This window comes from Phlebotomus papatasi, chromosome 3, assembly GCF_024763615.1.
Source record: "Phlebotomus papatasi isolate M1 chromosome 3, Ppap_2.1, whole genome shotgun sequence".
In the NCBI taxonomy this organism is placed as follows: Eukaryota; Metazoa; Arthropoda; class Insecta; order Diptera; family Psychodidae; genus Phlebotomus; species Phlebotomus papatasi.
Window position 1 is genome coordinate 71,068,926 of NC_077224.1, and position 17,882 is coordinate 71,086,807.

General features: G+C 33.9%; 2 protein-coding genes across 12 annotated transcripts in view; one reads left to right on the forward strand and one right to left on the reverse strand.

Moving 5' to 3' along the window:
- Nucleotides 1–89: 89 nt before the first annotated feature.
- Nucleotides 90–1,757, reverse strand: LOC129808213 (uncharacterized). The gene is made up of 3 exons (XM_055858019.1): nt 1,554–1,757; nt 1,325–1,496; nt 90–1,257 (listed from the first exon to the last, which is right to left on the reverse strand). The coding sequence occupies exons 1-3, from the start codon at nt 1,673–1,675 to the stop codon at nt 901–903; spliced, it is 651 nt and encodes a 216-aa protein (XP_055713994.1). The 5' UTR covers nt 1,676–1,757; the 3' UTR covers nt 90–900.
- Nucleotides 1,758–1,813: 56 nt separating this feature from the next.
- The window catches only part of LOC129808208 (disks large 1 tumor suppressor protein), a 158,061-nt gene continuing 141,992 nt past the window's right edge, over nt 1,814–17,882 (forward strand). For 5 of the 11 annotated variants that reach the window (XM_055857990.1, XM_055857995.1, XM_055857992.1 and 2 more), the window contains exons 1-3: nt 15,415–15,458; nt 15,539–15,633; nt 15,822–15,953. In XM_055857990.1, coding sequence (XP_055713965.1) covers nt 15,591–15,633; nt 15,822–15,953 — 175 coding nt within the window. In that variant the 5' untranslated portion in view covers nt 15,415–15,458; nt 15,539–15,590. Of the gene's footprint in view, nt 2,646–15,414; nt 15,459–15,538; nt 15,634–15,821; nt 15,954–17,882 lie in introns of those variants that run through there. The other 6 variants (XM_055857991.1, XM_055857996.1, XM_055857994.1 and 3 more) reach the window with 2 other exon arrangements.

Below are 17,882 nucleotides of genomic sequence, written 5' to 3' on the forward strand. Positions count from 1 at the left end.
CGGAGTTTTTCGGAGAATTAAAAGAAATTGGAGAAGAAATTTAGGAAAAAAGTTTCGGATATTCCAAGGAATTGTACAACTTTTCGGAGTTTTTTTCCGGAAACTCCAATATATTTTTAATCTCGGTTTAGCAAAACTGAAAAAAATATAGAAAACAAGAGAATGTAAAGAAATATCTTGAAGAATCTCAGAAAATTTCCAGAAGACATAAAAAAAACCTTCAATGTATTCGAAGTGTTTCAAAAAGTTTTGCGAAACCAAAGAAACAAGGAATAAGGGACCCTTGTCAGTGAAGTTCATCTGAAGTGAGTTGAATCGCCCCCTGTTCTTACACATTCTTTCAATGAAGCTTTTTATGTTAAAAGGTTTTTCTTTGCAACTTTTGCACACATTAAATTTCTAGCTTTACAAATGTTGTAAATTTTACTTTGCAAATCCATTTCCAAATGCAAAATTTTGATCCTATTGCAATTTCTCAGAATGTAACTACATATATAAATTGTAAAAAAAAAGTGTTTAAAGACATTTTTTATTATATTTCTCGGGTGGGTAAATAAAAAAAGAAAATCGATGTAGAAAAAAACTGATGGTTAAGAAAATCGTGTGTTTAGTAATTATATAGAAATATTATTAAAAAAAAGGAAGAAAAAATGCAGAATTAAAAAAGAAAAATTGATAAGGATTCTAATAGGAGCAAAGAGCATATTTCACTGCCACTTTTTCCGTGTCAAACGGAAAACAACCTTCATCACTAGAGAGTGAAATGATGAAAAAAAGAAAAATTAAAGAATCCTTGAAATTCTTCTGGCATTAGCATTTTTTCTCAGAGTAAAACGAATAAAAATGACATGATTTTTTCCAAAAAAAAATGAACTATTTATTTTACTGTTTTATTTGGGTTTAGGATCTTTCTTCTAAAAGGGTTGTGCTTTTGTCCAGCTTCACCATTATTAAGTGGAAGTCCTGGATCTCTCTGTTGGTGAGGTACATGGCTGCAAAATAATTGGCCAGGAAGATTCCTATTAGAGGACCTGCAATTGGTCGGGTGAGTTTGGCCCAGAGAGTTAGGATTTCTCTAGGTTGCTGGGTTATTGAGGGGATGCGGTAGGTGAAGTGACGATTGGCGTACATGAAGCAGGCTAGGGGAGCCAGCATTGCCGGATAGATTCCTGCTACGGCGGTTTGGAGGAGTCCACCACGAACTTGAAGGCATACTGGGCATTTGTAGTTACTAAGTAGCAATGCTGTCTGAATGGCCTGCAAGGAGAGGGAATTGAGACATTGTCTAGGGGGATCCTGAGTGAAGATTTCCTCAATTACTGACCACTTTGTGAACGACAGGAGCTACAAGAGCTGGCAGAACTACAATCGGCAAATACGACGTTGCCCTACCAAAATTTCCCAGTTTCAGCTTCTTCCGGTAGTGATTGTGGATGTAAATTCCAGATACAGCTCCTAAGATTCCCAAAATTGGCGGTCCTTTGGTCAGGAACCACCTATAAAAGCATTCCGGGTGAATTTAAGTTTCTCTGCCTGAAATTTCATCCACTCACGTTTCACTGTCATTTTTCCATTTGGAGATGATGTCATACTGCAATTTCAGGATATTGTCTTCCGTCAACTCATCATCTTCCCTAATTTCCAGGGGTTTCTTGAATTTTACAAAGAAATCCATGGGAAATCCGGGTGAAAAACACCGGAATCACAGAAATTACCAACTTTGAGGTTATGTTTGGTAAAAGGGGGGCGCGCATGTCAGCAATGCTGTCAGTTCGATGACAGCGCCATGGTGAAAAAATTTGGCGCACGCGCGCGCAGGCGAAAGGCGCTAGTATCGTGTTTAGTGCTGGGAGCTCTCCTGTGAAAATTTAATTTTTCCACTCTTTTTTCTGCAATTTCGGGCTCAATTTTGTGCCTGAGAACCACCTTGGTGTGCTGAGTAAGTGTCTGCAGTGGAGAAAAGGCAGAAAAAGTGGGGTTCTGGGTGGAAAATTGCTGTAAAAAGTTGAAGCCACCCTACGGATTTTTCTCCTCCCTCGGTGCGGTTGAGGAAAAAAAAAGGTGGCTCGAGGGGAAAAGACCCCCAAAAAAGAAGTTTGTGCGTGTGTGTGTGTGTGTCGGAAAAGTTGAAGGAAAATTGGGGCGATAGAGCAGGTGAAAAATTGTCAGTAGAGTGTCTCAAGTTTTTGTGGACCTATTTCTTTTGGCGGGGGTTGGAAGGATTTTTTGGGGGGCAGGAAGAACGCAAAAGGGGCCAAATTTTCCACAGAAAACTTCTCATCATCCCCCAATTTTTCCCTCCTACGATCACTAGCCCCCTGTATAGTGTGAGAGTGCTTTCCAAAGTGGTGTGCCCCCAAGAACAGTTGACCAAGTGCTCCTCTGGATATTCCCTGATTTAAATCCGGCTTCCGGAGAGGATGGAAAAGCGTGGACAATGACACTAACAGGATCACCAAGTACAGCAGCGAGAAGAAAAGACTCTTTCAGGGAGTTCAGCGTCTGAGAGAAGCAATCGCAGGTGGTCAGGAATAAAGTGCTGAGACAATTGTGATTTTTTTTCACTTCACAAACATCTTTAGGGCAGATTTTTTCTTCTCACCAGCAAACCAACACTCCAGGAAAAATGCCAGTTAAGAAGCAAGGTAATAATCTCCCATATATACCTTCAAAATTCAATCATTCTTAAAGTCAGTGTATGTGCTTCATTTGTGGTGTTTCCTCCTGATTGTGTTTCTGCTTCGGTTGCATTTCTTCCGGAGTCTCTGTTTTTCCTCCTTTCCCGCGTCAACCTCTGGGGCGACACAGACACATCTTGAGGCACAAATAACCACAGAGAAATGAGCATAAGCGAGAGAGAGAGAGCGAGAGAAAGAAAAGAATCATCATAAAGATTTTCAGTAGGTCACTCCGGGAAAAATGGGAAGGAAATTGTAAGAAATTGCCAAGAATTATCCTATTTCGATAATTGGAAATTGATAAAATCATATTCATTGCACCAGAGACGAATATTTTAAATATTCATTGCCAAAAAATTATTTTACAGTATCTCCTCAAAAATAGGGAAGCATTTCGTCAAAGTTTTCCCTGTTTTCCCACATTATCTATTATTCTGAAATAAATCTTCAAATAAAGTTTGAAATGGGAATTTAAAAAATCTGTTATTTTTAATTTTAAACTAGTATCCATGATAGGGGCGACCGGGGCAGATTGGCCAGGGATAGAATTAGACAGTGACATAATCACAGCGAACAGACTGGGCTTTTCTACATTATCATTGCTCTTTTACGCCTTCATTGCTTTCCTACACGTGGAAAAAATAATCAAAAAATTACAGCACCAAACCAATTTTTGAACTAATTTGATAGTTTTTACGCCTTATGAGACAATATTCCGTAAAAAGAAAATGATATAAGGGAAAGGCTCATAAATTTGTCCAGTTCCTTATTTTGGACACTTTGAGGATAAAATTGGACACTAAAAATAAATTGATTAAAATTATAGATTTTTATTCCAATATTTGATGAATAATTAATTCTATCTAAATATTTGTTCTTTTTGGAAGATTTTAACACTAAATACGTTAAATTTTGAATATGATTTGAGTTAAAATTGCTTTGTTGAAAATTCAATGTAAGCAATTGCTTACGAGAAATATGACAGAACTTCATGTTTACTTCAGTCTTATTTAGCTGTGGTGGAGTACTAGTTTCTTTGCTTTTTTTGAGTGATATTATTGAATATTCATTGAAAATTGTGTTGATTCACATTAGTGGTGATTTGTACATTTGACCTGAAGTTAGATTTGCCTTGTGAATTATATTTTTCGTTTGAAAAATGGGAAATTTTTTAAGACATTCACCAGTGAGGTGATGATTCTTATTTTGGACAGGTGTTTTTCTCACGAAATTTCGTGAAGTTTTAGCTTTTGTGATGACTAGGTCGGACAAATGCCTGGATAAACAAAGGAGCATCATCTCTACGAAAGAGATGACACGAGAAATGCCTTGAAGGGCTCTTGGAAAGGCCAGGGAATGAGCGAATCCGTACGTACTTGGAGTACCGAAGTTAACTCACCTTAATGAATAATATGAAAAGTTTTAGGGCATCTTGTAACATTCTACGTTTTCCTTACATGAACAGAAAGAGGACTTGGTAAGATTGGTTCATGAAATGAGGAACAATGGGCATCCTGTTCAGGCAGATTAGCTGTCCAATTGTACAGCCAAGTTGTCCAAATTAATAACCAAGTTGTCCAAAATAAGAGTCAAATTCACCATTACATATCAATTCATTTTTAAACGTATTAAGACTAATTTTATTAAGAACAAAGACAGTAAACAGCTTGCCAAGTTTCTAAACAACCCTTCTGAAAAGAGAGTAACAAAAAAAGTCAATTAGTATTGAAAATATCGCACTTCAAACTTCGAACATCGATGCTTATAAGCAGACTGTCCCAAATTATGAGCCCTTACTCAATTAGTAAAATTTTGCTCTTGATTCGAGGTGTTTCGATTTGGCAAATTTTACTAATAAATCATTTTCTTATTAAAGAATATTGTCTCAGAGAACGGAAAAATATCAAATTGCTGCAAAAATTGGTTTAGTGCTGCAATTTTTTGAATATTTTTTCCACGTGTAAAAAAGCAATGAAGGCGTAAAAAAGCAATGACCATGTAGAAAAGCCCAGTCTGTTCACTGTAAATATAGTTTTCCTTAAAAGGGATGTCTAATAAACCACTTACTTCACTTATGTTTGATAAATTGCTTTTTTTTTTTTAAATTCCTTTGGTGTTTAATTTTGCCCCAGTTTCCTCCATTGTGTACACATTTTTAACCAATCGGCGTCATTCGCTTATGTAGTCAACACAGTAAAGCAGAGGTGTGCAAGAACCGTTTGAAACCGAACAAACGTCAAATGAGATTTGTAAGTCAATGGTCAAAACGCTACCTGAACAAACTTATTTTGACGTTTATTCGGTTTCAAATGGTTCTTGCACACCTCTGAAGTAAAGTTTCTCAAATATGAAATACGGTTGAATTCAAAATGCAAAAATTGAGGTTATGTGTAGTAATTCTTCCATGGAGTCTGAATTACAGTCGAGTTCCTCAAATTTTATCTCCTCAAATTTGAACGACACGGTTGAATACAAAAAATAAAATATGAGGTTATGTAAAAGAAATTTGCGTAGAGTCTGTATTATAACAATTTTTCTCTGGTGTTTCCTCAATATTGTTGTCAAATTTCATCTATTTAACAATAAATTAAGGTAAGTGTGCCAAATTTCGGCATAGTTGCGTGCAAACGCAAAATCCTCAAGTTTGAAATGTAATACTTTTAATACAAATTGATTTTTTTGTTACTTTTTTATAAGGAGTATTGCTTGGAACCTTGTAGACAGTTTATTATCTTTTTTTTCTCTAAAATCATTCTTAATATATTTTAAAATGAAAACGAAATGTAAACGTAGCATTGCTGGCCTATTCCGGCCACCTTCATTCTCATAGTTCCTTGCTGTTCCGGAATTTTTCCAATGCCTATTTCAGATCATCTTCCTCGTCAAAGCGATATTTTTTGTTATTTTTTGCATTGTATAATCTCTTAGGGTGTGCAAAAACTAAAAATCATGGAAATCTGAGGAACAAAAAATGTGGCCGGAATTTGGTACACTCACCCTATGTTGATAAATTTTCTCTAAAGTTATTTATCTTGTTTTAGGGAAAGTTAATTTTACATGAATTCCGTTACGTTTTTGAAAATGTTTATTCAAATTTGAGGAGTGAGAAATGTCATGTGTACCCCCAAAATGTACAAATTTGAGGAACTCTACTGTAGAACCATTTTTTATCTGGTGTTTCCTTAATATTATCATTATTATCCTTACCCTGAAAAATTTAAAGGAATATTTTAATGCAGTTTTAAACACAAGTTTAAGATTGGTGTTAAAGCAAATCAAATCGCTTAATTTGTCTTTCAAATTTTAAAATTACTAAAAAACTAAAAACTCAATTGCTTTAGTATTCAGATAATACAGTAGACTCTCTCTAATTACGCTCTTTTAAGATCGGGCTACTTTTTAATTAGGGCAGCAGTTAAATTTGAAATAAATTTTTTGACATTTTTCAAGTATTATAATTCATCAATTTTTAACGGAATCGTGAAAAAAAACTTTAGTTACCAGAAACTGCCCCACACTGCTTTACATCACCTAAGCCATTAGTTCGAAAGTTTTACACAGGTGGGATGCCTATACATCCTTTTCTTCTTTTTTTTCTATTACTGTTTTATTTTTCGTGTTAAATTGATAATTTTTTTTTTTAATATTCTTAAGTAATAATTTTAATGAGTGTAAAAAATGTAAAAAGAGGAACGGGTTGATTCAAACTTAATAAGAATTAAATGGAAAAAGTCAATTTGACATCAAAAGAAATTATTTGAGGAAAGTGTGAATAATAATAAAGAAAATGTAAAATAAAATATTTCAAAAGCACTTTACTATCAGAAATTGACACCTTCTTGTTATTTTACATTCATATTTCTCACAATGCTATCGTTCCCTTACAATGCTTGGGTGTTCTTTTGTAATTTCCGAATGATAGGACACTTCCAGAGTGGGAGAATGAATTGAATTCCCATGGAGTTCTCCCCCTACCGATGGAAAACTCTTTGCCAGCCATCCTATATTTCCCACGAGGGTGGAATCAATAAAGTTGGAATAATATGAAAATATTGTGGAGAAAAATTTCTAACTTCTCTGGAATTGACATTGGAATATTACATTATCCACTATTCCTGCTGAAAATTGTTTCCAAAGTCTCTATTTTTTTGTACAAACTTTTTTCTTTTATAAGTTTTTATGGTTTTGGTAAAGATGAAAATAAAACAATCGGAAAAAAGTGAAATTGTCACCCCAGGCTCAATAATTATTTATAAATTCGTTTGTAATTTTGTAATTGAGAGCAAGAAAAGTGTGAGAAAGAGAGTATAACCATGAAGCATTTTTGGTTGATTTTATTGTTTCGTCTGTTCAGCTGTTGTGTGACTTTTCTCATGACACTGAGACACTTTTCCCGACTCACTGTGAATTTTCCGAGAGAGTGGGAAAGATGCTAAAGAAATTGAGACTCATAAATTATCCCAAAATGTTTCATTGGACTTGTCTTAGCAGTGATTCTTTCATGATCACAGCTTTTGGTATGAAGCTGGTCAGTAAAGTGCTTTCGATCGATCTTAAATTCACGTGGTAATTATTGAGTTGTTGACGTGTTATTTCATAGTAATTCTGATGTAGAGTTACTACTAGAATAACCGACATTATTTAGTAACTCCTTTTTTGCAATCCGATACTGTAACTTGTAATAGGCGTCAGATGACGTACTTACAGTAGAGTTCATCAAATTTGAACGACGACGGTTAAATTCAACATGTAAATTTTGAGGTTATGTGAAGAAAGTTTTGCGTCGAGTCTGAATTAGAACCATTTTTCTCTTATGTTTTCTCAATATTATCGTATTATAGTAACTTCCGCAACAAGTTCCATTTATTTCACAATAAATTACATTGATATATTCTCTAAAGTTATTTTCTTAATTTAGGGAAAGTGCATTTCACATAAATTCCGTTACGTTTTTCAAATATATTGTTCAAATTTGAGGAACTCTACTGTACTTAGATTATTATTTTACACTTTGTTATTTTACACAATTAAAACCAGACTCCGCTAGCGTTGCAGCATCCTCGGAGTTTTTAAAAAGTTCTTCACAGTAGTCTGTATGCTCCCATCTTTCCAACCCCTCCGAATTCTGGTCATTTAATTTCCGCGGCGTCCTTTTCTCTGAGGTACGATAAATGCACCCAAACCAGCTTAGTTTTCTGCCCCAGAAAGAGAGAGCAATGTAAGCTTCTCCATAGCTCCTCCAATTCATGATTCATTCTTGTTTAGAATTCCCTCGTGAAGTTCTATCATAAAAAGTCTCGAAAGTCCGTCGTGGGTCCCGTCCCTCAAAGATCAGCAGTTTCCTTTAATCGACATATCAGCAGATGTTCTTTATTCGAAACATCGACGAGAGTAACGAGTAGTAGATACTTCACTGAAAAAAAGAGGGTGCGATTAACATTTTTTCCTCAGAAATTATTGGGTGTAAAAATATATCAACATTTTTTAATGTTAATTTTACACCTTATTAAGGGTAAATTTAACATGGAAAAGGTATCTTTAACCCCTAACACACCTAAAAAGGGTAATATTTACAACGATTTTGGATAAATACTGCAGGGTAAAATTAACATTTCCGGAATGGTATTTTAACTTTTTCGGATTTCTCTCACTTAGTGTTCCCACTATTGCAAATTTTTCGAAGTTAACATCTACCCTGATCCCGATGACCTTGTTTCCCGTTGTCAGCACTGAACTGAAGTACTTTTTCAAGTACTTCAGTAATGTGAATTGTTTCACTGTATATACCTTAGTTCTTGATCTTTATTGTTAATCGTGAGATTTTTTTTGGTAGAAATGGCGATGAAGCTACAGAGTAGTATCTAGATTTACCACAGTAGATTCTATATTGTTGAAAATGTCCTGGGATGGGAAGCAAGCCTTGTTGAACAGGTAGCTCTGTAAGCAATTTCGTTTATTGCTCCGATCCAGAAATTGAGTAGATCACTCAATCGGATAATCTGAAAATCCTTGAAGTCTATGGTGTTTTGTCCAAAAATTACGCGTCTAAGTGAAGATAGCGTTGGACAATTTCCTAGAAAGGGCTCCACTGTTTCATGCGCAGCTTTGTACCATCTGCATATCGGGCTGACGACCAGGTTCATCTTAAATAGACAGGCATTCAGCCAGTGTCCTGTAAGTAATCCAAAGATAGTTCTTGTTGATTTCCTATGGGGAAGTCCAATAATTGGGCAAAAATGTCCATTGAATTTTCTAGCAGAGCCTTAGTGGATCTGCAGACATTTATGTTTTCCCAATATTTTTTGTGTTCCTTGAGAACAATGTTCTTTAATTGATCATTTTTTGTTTCCTTGCGTACTCCTATCACAGGCTCAGATCCTATGAAAGTACTTTCCCTACCGAGTTTCGATAGCCTGTCCGCAATCTCATTTCCTAGGATATCTGCGTGTCCTGAGACCCAGAATACAATAATTCTATTTTGTGCTGACAGCTCCTTAAGGTAATTTCTTTCTTCTTTTATCAGTAATGAATCAGTAGATTCCTCTGCAATTGCTCTTAAAGCTCTCTTGCTGTCCGATGCAATACAGATGTCCATATTTTCCAATCCGTGATTCAGAAGGCAAAATAATGCTGACACTATAGCAAAGATCTCCGCAGTGAAAGCTGTTGTAAATTGCCCCAGACTAGTATAATCCTCTATATTTCGGTTGATCCATACAAAACCCGCACCAGACTCCTATCTTTCTCTGAGCCGTCCGTGAAAACTTTGACGTTACACTTAGCGACCAGATCAAGATTATGTTGGTAGTCTGTATTGATCTCACAACTCAGAACAATGTTGGGGTTGTTGCTCCATTCTGCTGGACATCTCGTTAACTTCTGACTTCGTTCTCCGCCGTTAGTACTGAACAGAGGTACTATTCTAAACCTCAGAAATGTAACAGTATGGATCTCTTAGATCTTGATTTTTGTTAACCGTAAGATCTTCCTTGACCGAAATATCGATAACAGCGCAATCCTGCTACAAGTGTGTCGTTAACTTCTTTTCCAACTTTATTTCCCGTCGGTAGCATTGAAATGAGGTACTACTTCAGTAATGCGACTGACTTCAATATGCATCTTTACTTTTTGATCTTTGTTAATCGTGAGCCATTTTTTGATCAAAATATCGACGAAAGTTCAAAGAAGTATCTATACCATCTATATTATACCTTCTACTGCAAGTCTTTCGTTAACCTCTGATTTCGTTTTCCGTCGTTAGAGCTGAACTGATATACTTTTCCAAGTATCTCAGAAATATGACTGTCTTTAATATGAATTTGTAGATCCTCATCTTTGTTAACCGTTAGATCTTTCTTGATCGAAATATCGACGAGAGCGCAATCCCCTTACAAATTTCTCGTTAACCTCAATTTCAACTTCATTTCCCGTCGTTAGCACTGAACTGTGGTAGTTTTTCAAGGATACTCCAATAATGTGACTGGCTTAAGTATGGGTCTCTTTTAGACCTTGATCTCTGTTAGCCGTGAGGCATTTTTGGTCGAAATACCGACGGAGGTGTAAAGTGGTATATAACTTCTTGCAGCAAGTCTTTCGTTAACCTCTGACTTCGTTTTCCGTCGTTTGTACTGAACTGAGGTACTTTTTCAAGTACCTCAGTTATGGGCTTGACTTCGGTATGCATCTGTAGATCTTAATCTTTGGTAACCGTGAGATCTTCCTTAATAGAATTATCGAAGATAGTGTAATTCCGTTAGAAGTCTTTCGTTCATCTCTATTCCAACTTCGTTATCCGTTGTTAGAACTGAACTAATGTACTTTTCATTTTTACTTTTTTATCTCGATCTTTGTTAACCGTTTGACTTGGGTCAAGAAATATAGACGAGCACGTAGCGTTTTACCGTTAATCCTGTTCGCGAAAAGGCCAATATTTATGAGGACTTATAGTAGATGTATAACCTCTTATTACATCCACTTACTGAAGTCGTAAAATTTTAGTTACTGTAATTATTAGCTTTCCTCTTCCTTAGGCCCGAGCTCAGCCTGTCAGCTCTAGTCTAATTTTACTGTTCTTCCCTACCGAATTTTACTTCGCGTTTTGAGTTAGAGATGGTCATCCTTACTAAACTTATCAGTTTTGGGCGAAAGTCTAACTTCCGCATGGTCTCAAAAAGTTCCTCTGTTGGTCGTGTCATAGGCCTGTTGGAAGGTGACCGTTTATAAAATCCAAAGTAAATAAATCGAGCCAATAATCTTTCCATCAAATGGTAATTGAGTCTTGCTTTCATGAACAAGGTTCAATTTTCTCTAAACCTTTTCATTAACATTGATTGTTGTTCCTGCACCAAAAAGAAAAATTATTGATAGTTCGAATCATAGATGTATCATAATAAAAGAAAAGCATTTGTATTTGACTAAAAATAGCTAATTTTCCTCTGTGAATGAGTGAGTCAGTGAGCTCGAATCGATTTTAATTCCCATCCACCAGAAGAGTTTTTTCAATTATGTCTCTCTGGCATGACTCCCAATCACATTTATGCATTAATTTGATTTTTCATGCTCCTTTTATTTAATGTAAATATCCAGCAATCTGCAGTATTTTCTGAATGTTGTTCACTTAATCTAAAATAGAATATTATTTTATTTTGCATGACAATGCAATTCACATAGTTATCAATAGAGATTTCAGAGTTAAAATTTAATAAAATGACTTAATGGATTTTTTGTATCGTTGGGTAAACAAGATATTGCAATTCTGTGAATGTTCAAACTTCACAAAAAATGAAAATACTTATAATCCAGATTAATGGTGCAGGATTGATCAAATTTTCAATTAATTTAAATAAAATAGAGTGCAAAAATATTCAAAGGAGCAAATCCTTTGAAACTTTCTCAGTCTTTCTCTCGCTCTGTTCTACACATACACTTTTTTAATCAGTTTGTTTATTGAGAAATTAAGATTATGAATGACTTAACCTCAAAAATTAGTACTACATCTCTTACCAGGAAATTTTAAAATACAAATTTCCCCAATTATTCAAAATTCTACAATTTTTTTAAGGATTTAGAGAAAATCAAGATTAGTGTGTTAAGTTGTTGAGGTTAGAATTTGATGTATTTAGAATTCAAAGAAACATTACGGCGTTATCACACTTGCACATTAAAATTTTAATGTGATTCACATTAATTGTCGCTTGTGAGCGTCCAAATATGTTATTTGTATCTTTGAGTCACTTAAGATTTGGGGTTTTTCTATTTATTGATAAGGAAGTGGACTTGGCCTGCAAAAATTAGTTTAAATTTACCTAAAGCATAAATATTTTTCACATTAAAAAATTAAAGAGAAATTCGCATTAATTTTTCGCATTAATGCTATAAATCAATTTATATGAAATTTTGCGGGCCAAGTCTACCTTTTTATCAACAAATAGATCAAATTTTGAATATAAAATGATTCAAACACACAAATTACACATTTGGACTCTCACCAGCGACAATTAATGTGAATCATATTAAAATTTTAATGTGCAAGTGTGATAACACAGTTAAACTTTTTGTTTTTCTATCATGGTGAATGATCAAACATTTCAGCCTAACAAACTATGCTCTGATTTCTTGAGGTAAATCTTAGCATAATCTAAAAGTTTTCAAATTAATCTAATTACCAAATCTCATCTAATTACTTAAAGCCTATCTGATTAACCCTCAATTGTCATTTCATGATTATTTTTAAACCATGCCTGGTTTTAATTTTTTTTAATACCAAATAATAACTGTCATCATCGCACCACTAGTGGTGATCATTCTCTAAAAAATATTCCCTTATTAGATTAATTAATTCGCATTTTTGTATCAATTCGAAATTTTAACCCGAGTTAGACTTTACGAACATTCGAAGCAAATGGAAGTTCGCACATTCGCCGCTTGAGCTTTGTTTCGACTTTTTCGAATATACACTTGACAGTTAGGAATTCCGAAATTTGACAGTTCTGCAAGTCTGGCTATTCCCTAGATACACTTACGACTTAAGCCGAGAGACGACTTAGTGGAAAATTATGGAAATGTAGTTTAACCACTATATAGAATATAAATACTCTAAGGACCTTGACAGACATGAGGATTAGCCGAGAGACGGCTTAGCGTAATTATATTAGAAATAATGGTTAAAGTGCATTTCCATCATTTTCCACTAAGTCGCCTCTCGACTTAAGTCGTAAGTGTGTCTAGGGCATAAGCCGTCACTCGGCTAAGCTTCAGGTCTGTCAAGGCCTTTAGATAAAGATTCATCACATAATGTTTGATCCTAAATTTTCTTTAGGAAAGCAATTGAGGGTTGAAGACTTTTGTTTTTTTTTTTTTTTGTAATTTCGTGAAACATTTTAGAAAAGTTAAATTAGTATTTGTTAAACTGTTTAAAGCAATACTAAAAAGAAAAATATTTTGTCATAAAAGACCACCTTTTGTCTCTGAATAGATATAAAATATATCACAAAAAAATTGTATGATAAATATAATATTTTTAAAAATGTCCATATACTGCCAATTGTATTATATTACATTTTTTTCTTCATCTTTCAAAATGAGTAGATACCTCCTACCACAAAATCCTATGAAAATTAGTATTGACAGAATTTTATGAGAGAGAAGAAAATGAATGAAAAATGGGTGAGTTTATACAAAATGTATAAAAGAAGACTTATTTATATTTTTTTTTAAATTTCTTTTTTTCCACTATTATTTTTCTCTATAACAAACTTTTCTAAATATAATCAGAATTTTCAATACTGCACATGAAATTCTGTCACGAAAACAACTTCTCGCTTCTTTGGTTTTTTTTTTGTATTCATCATCAACTTTAAACATTGTGTAACAATCTTTTTTTTGTAATTTTTATCACTCTGGCGATGCACAGTACACACGAATTCACTGAACTTGATGACTAATGGGGATGAGTAATTTATTGAGGGATTGAGATAAATGCATATGTTGTGTCGTTAGAAAGAATTCTAGTTTAAGGTGGTATCCCAGCTTCTGTTGAAGTTATTTGGCAGCTGACATAATTGATAAAGACTGACATAGTTATCAAATTAGTCAAACGATTTACGAAAATACTAATCATTTTGATTTCATTATGTTTTTGCGCCTGGAATCTAGGCAAAACCGTTTTTGTCATTTATTGATACTTAGGTTGGGTGCCTATATCTCCGATTCTGCTGAACAGATTTATTTCTTAATATGGGAAAGTTTGTTCTCCTTTACATGCCCAATAATGCTTTTGACAGATTAAGTTCGTACAACTGACACCAGGGGCGCTGTAGTCTCATATATGTCAGAAAACATGGAAAATCGAACTTTTTAGCAACTTTGATCAAAAATATCTCGAAAACTAGGATTGTCCCTAATAATCTGTTTTGTGGGTTTGATAGAGAATTTTATTAGCTACATTCTCATCCATGTACAACTTTTCGCTGAGATTGTTTTTTAACCTCGAAATTGACGTTCAAACGAAAATCGGAAACTTATGTTGTACAGTTTTTTTTATAGTTTATATATAGAAAAAAAAGTTTTTATTTGCTACAAAAAACATAAAGGTTACACAGATGCACATGAGAACAGCCATGTACTAAAATCCATGTTAAGGAGAAAGATTTTCACTTTTTATTTTTCATTGGAATAGCATCATAATTGTGCTATTTTTATGAAAAATAAACATATTTTTTAGCACTTTACTGTTCTTAAGTGCTCCTGCCTTATCGACTTTTTTTTGTATTGGTCACTCGTCAGTACTGACACAGTAACCAACAAGAAGAAAGTCGATAATGCAGAAGCACCTGAGAATAGTAAAGTATTTAAAGAAATATGTTCTTGTTCATTGGAAGGGTAAATCATCCAGACCATCCAGACCATCTTTGATACATATATGGTTTTGCATGACTATGATTTAACCTGAGACGATCAAGTGTTTCATATTTATTTAGAAGCAAATGAGATAAACTTTCTATTCATTGTTAAACAAAATATATTTGACAGAACATTAGATAGACAATTCCATTCTGAGGACACAATATATGCATTTATTAAGCAAATATATTCAATTTTAAATCGTTTTATTAAAGGGGAATTTTTTGGTATTTTGGGGTGTCATAGATATTATTTAGGAAATGGGTGAAATTTTTTTTATGGAACAATTGTTTTGGGTAGTTTTTGAGTTATTACATTTTTTGAGAACAGTTTTTTCCATGCATAGCTTATTTTCCTCGTACGACTTATGCGGAAGGATATCGAGATAAAAAGTTCTTGGCATCAATTCAAATTTTTATCGAGTAAGACTCAGTTTGTCGTTGATTCATGAGCATGAAAATGAGAAAATTCATCAATATAAACTTGAGAAATATAGTAGAAAAAAAAAGTCCACATGATGTTCAACATAAATTGAAGCTGTATGATGTTTTGATGATGAGATTAAAGGTCAATTGTGCGATGGTTAATTGAGAACATGAGAAAAAGAGATGAGAAGGAGGACACATGACCAAAAATAAAAGCGTGCAATACTAATTATAATGCATCCACAATATATATTTATATATTTTGGCTCTGCAATAGCCAGCGAAAATTCACTTGTAAGTGTGAATGGCGTTTGCTTAATGTTAAAATGTTCCGAGAATGTTTTAACCACGATCGTAAAATAGAATGACAAAGTTAACAATTGATTTTCTCCTTCGATCACTTCAGGGCAGTTTGAAGAAGATCATCAGGAGATCATCAGGTGATAGACCTGAAGTTTGTAAAAAAAAAGATTTCGCGATGATGACTTTTCCGCAAATAATTCTGTCTTTTTATCAATTTGTTGAAATTCTCAGGGATTTCTGGGATACAAATAATACCGCACGAAGATCATCAGAAGGGAGTTTGATGAATTCAGACATCACCGCTAATTTCTGTGATGAATTTAATCGTAATAATTTCCTTCTTCAGAATGAGTAGAATCATTGCACAGCTTCGTTATAATGTATCTTCCTCTTTTTCGAGAGAGGCTTTTCAAGTGATATTTTGCTTAACTTTAAGTGCTATAAATTATTTTTCATTTTGTGAATTTTAAAAATTAATACGTTTTCTTTTCTGTGTCGTGTCTCTTGCAATCAGAGGCTCATCGGGCTTTGGAACTACTCGAGGATTATCATTCAAGATTATTAGGACCGCAGGATCGTGCTTTAAGGATTGCCATTGAGAGAGTTATTCGAATCTTCAAGTCTCGTCTTTTCCAAGCACTTCTCGGTAAGTTTAAATTTAAATGATTTTTCTTTTATCTTTTTCAATGTTTATTTCATGTACGGAATAAAAATTATAAAATTTAACATTATTTCGTCATCGGGAATACCGTTTTTGTCAAATTTGTTGTTAAAAAATCGTGAAATGTGTTTGAAGAGCGTAAGGCAGAACGGGAATAATCGTGTTGTTAAGTCTTTGATACCTAAGAAGAGACATCTTAGGAAGAGTCAAGTGTTTATTTTTCAGTGATAACTCGCGAATAGATCAATTTTTTTGTTTGTTATGCAAGTGTCATGGAATTATCGGTAATATTCTTGTAGATTTTAACTTGACCTTTTTCTACAAAGTTGGACACTTAACGTAAGGAAAAGGTAATTTTCACATTAATAAAATTACTGCCACCGCAGATAATTTTACCAAAAAGATTTTAATTAACTCGAAAATGTAAGTTCTTCTAAATTCTTCTGAACTTTTAAGTTTTCTGTATTAGTCACCAGGCAGAAAAGTTCCGAAAAGTCAAAATCTCGAATAGTTAAAATCATGATAGGTCTGAATCCTGAAACAGGATCAAAATCCTGTGTCAGGACTTAATCTTAAATATTTCAAAATCCCAAATAGATCAAGATTTTAATGGATCAATATCCGTAGTGGATTAAAATCACTAATGGATCAAATTCCTGACAGGTCTATGTCCCGAAAGAATCAAAATTTCGTACTCAAAATCCCGAACGGATCAAATTCTGACAGGTCAAAATCCTGAATATGTCAAAATTCCGAGTGCATCCTTGATTAAATGGTTAGTCAATTTTTTAAATCCCTGATAAAATCGGGGACTTAAAAATCCCTAATAGATGACAATTCTGAAGTCAAAATCCCGAATGGATCAAAATTCTGACAGATCAAAATCCCGAAAAAAATGAAAATTTCGCAATGAAAATTCTGAATACGTCAAAATCCCAATTGGATCAAATTCCTGAAGCCAAAATTCCGAATTGGGCAAAATTCAAAATGGATCAATATCCCGAATGGTACAAGGTTTCTAAGGGTCAAAATCCCCGAATGCTTCAAAGTTCAAAGTTGCGAAAGGTCAAAAACCTGATAAGTTAAAAAGTTAATTTTTAAGTGTTTTGAAAAGGTTATTTTGAAACCTCTTTCTCTCAAATGCCAAGTATAGCAGTCTTTAAGTCAGAGAGGTTTTAACCTAGTTCCCGAAAGTCTCAAATGGTCAATGGTCTTAAAATCCTAAATAACAAGCAATTTTGTTGGATTTTTTTTAATTTAACGGCCCAGTTATCCTTAATATCCAATCCTAAACCAAGATTTTCGAATAAAAAACTTTAGTTGAAAAGAAATTAGGAAAGACAAGCCTTTAAACTCTTTTAGATTATGCTTTAGACCTGAAGCCAGATATGGCCAGCGCTAGTGGAGATCCGGTGAAGATTTTTAAAACCCTCGATAAAATTTCACACTTTTTTTTTTCTTGAAGCTTTAAATTTCGATACTGTCTTAGTCTTCCCATATATTTTAGAAAGAGTTTTTTGAGTGAGAGCGTATTTCTCATCCGAATGGTAGGGTTGCAGCATTACTTATGGCTTGTCTTTATTTATAGCCTCGTCGCAAAATCTTCAATTTTTCTCACAAAATGATTTCGAATAACCACATAATTAAGAATATTTAATTTGTTATGAGAGAACATTGCATTTTTGTGGTTTTCGGAATCATTTTCTGATAAAAATGATGACGTAACCATAAGTAATATGTATATATTGTTGGGCTCGTCGGAAAGGTCTTGGAATTCCTGAAAAGTCTGAACTGAATTCGATTGATTACGAATCGGTAATGAACCTTTAATAGACTGGTGCATAACTGATAACTTTTATCAGAAATTCAATAATATTATTTTTAAGGTGTATTTTGGACAATATTTTAAATGAT

Bases quoted from the DNA above. Each gene is read 5' to 3' on its own strand.
- LOC129808213 (XM_055858019.1), bottom strand. From the start codon at position 1,675: ATGGATTTCTTTGTAAAATTCAAGAAACCCCTGGAAATTAGGGAAGAT. The intron at 1,497-1,553 runs GTGAGTGGATGA...ATGCTTTTATAG, and splicing joins TGGAAAAATGACAGTGAAAC to GTGGTTCCTGACCAAAGGAC. The intron at 1,258-1,324 runs GTCAGTAATTGA...CTCTCCTTGCAG, and splicing joins CTCCTGTCGTTCACAAAGTG to GCCATTCAGACAGCATTGCT.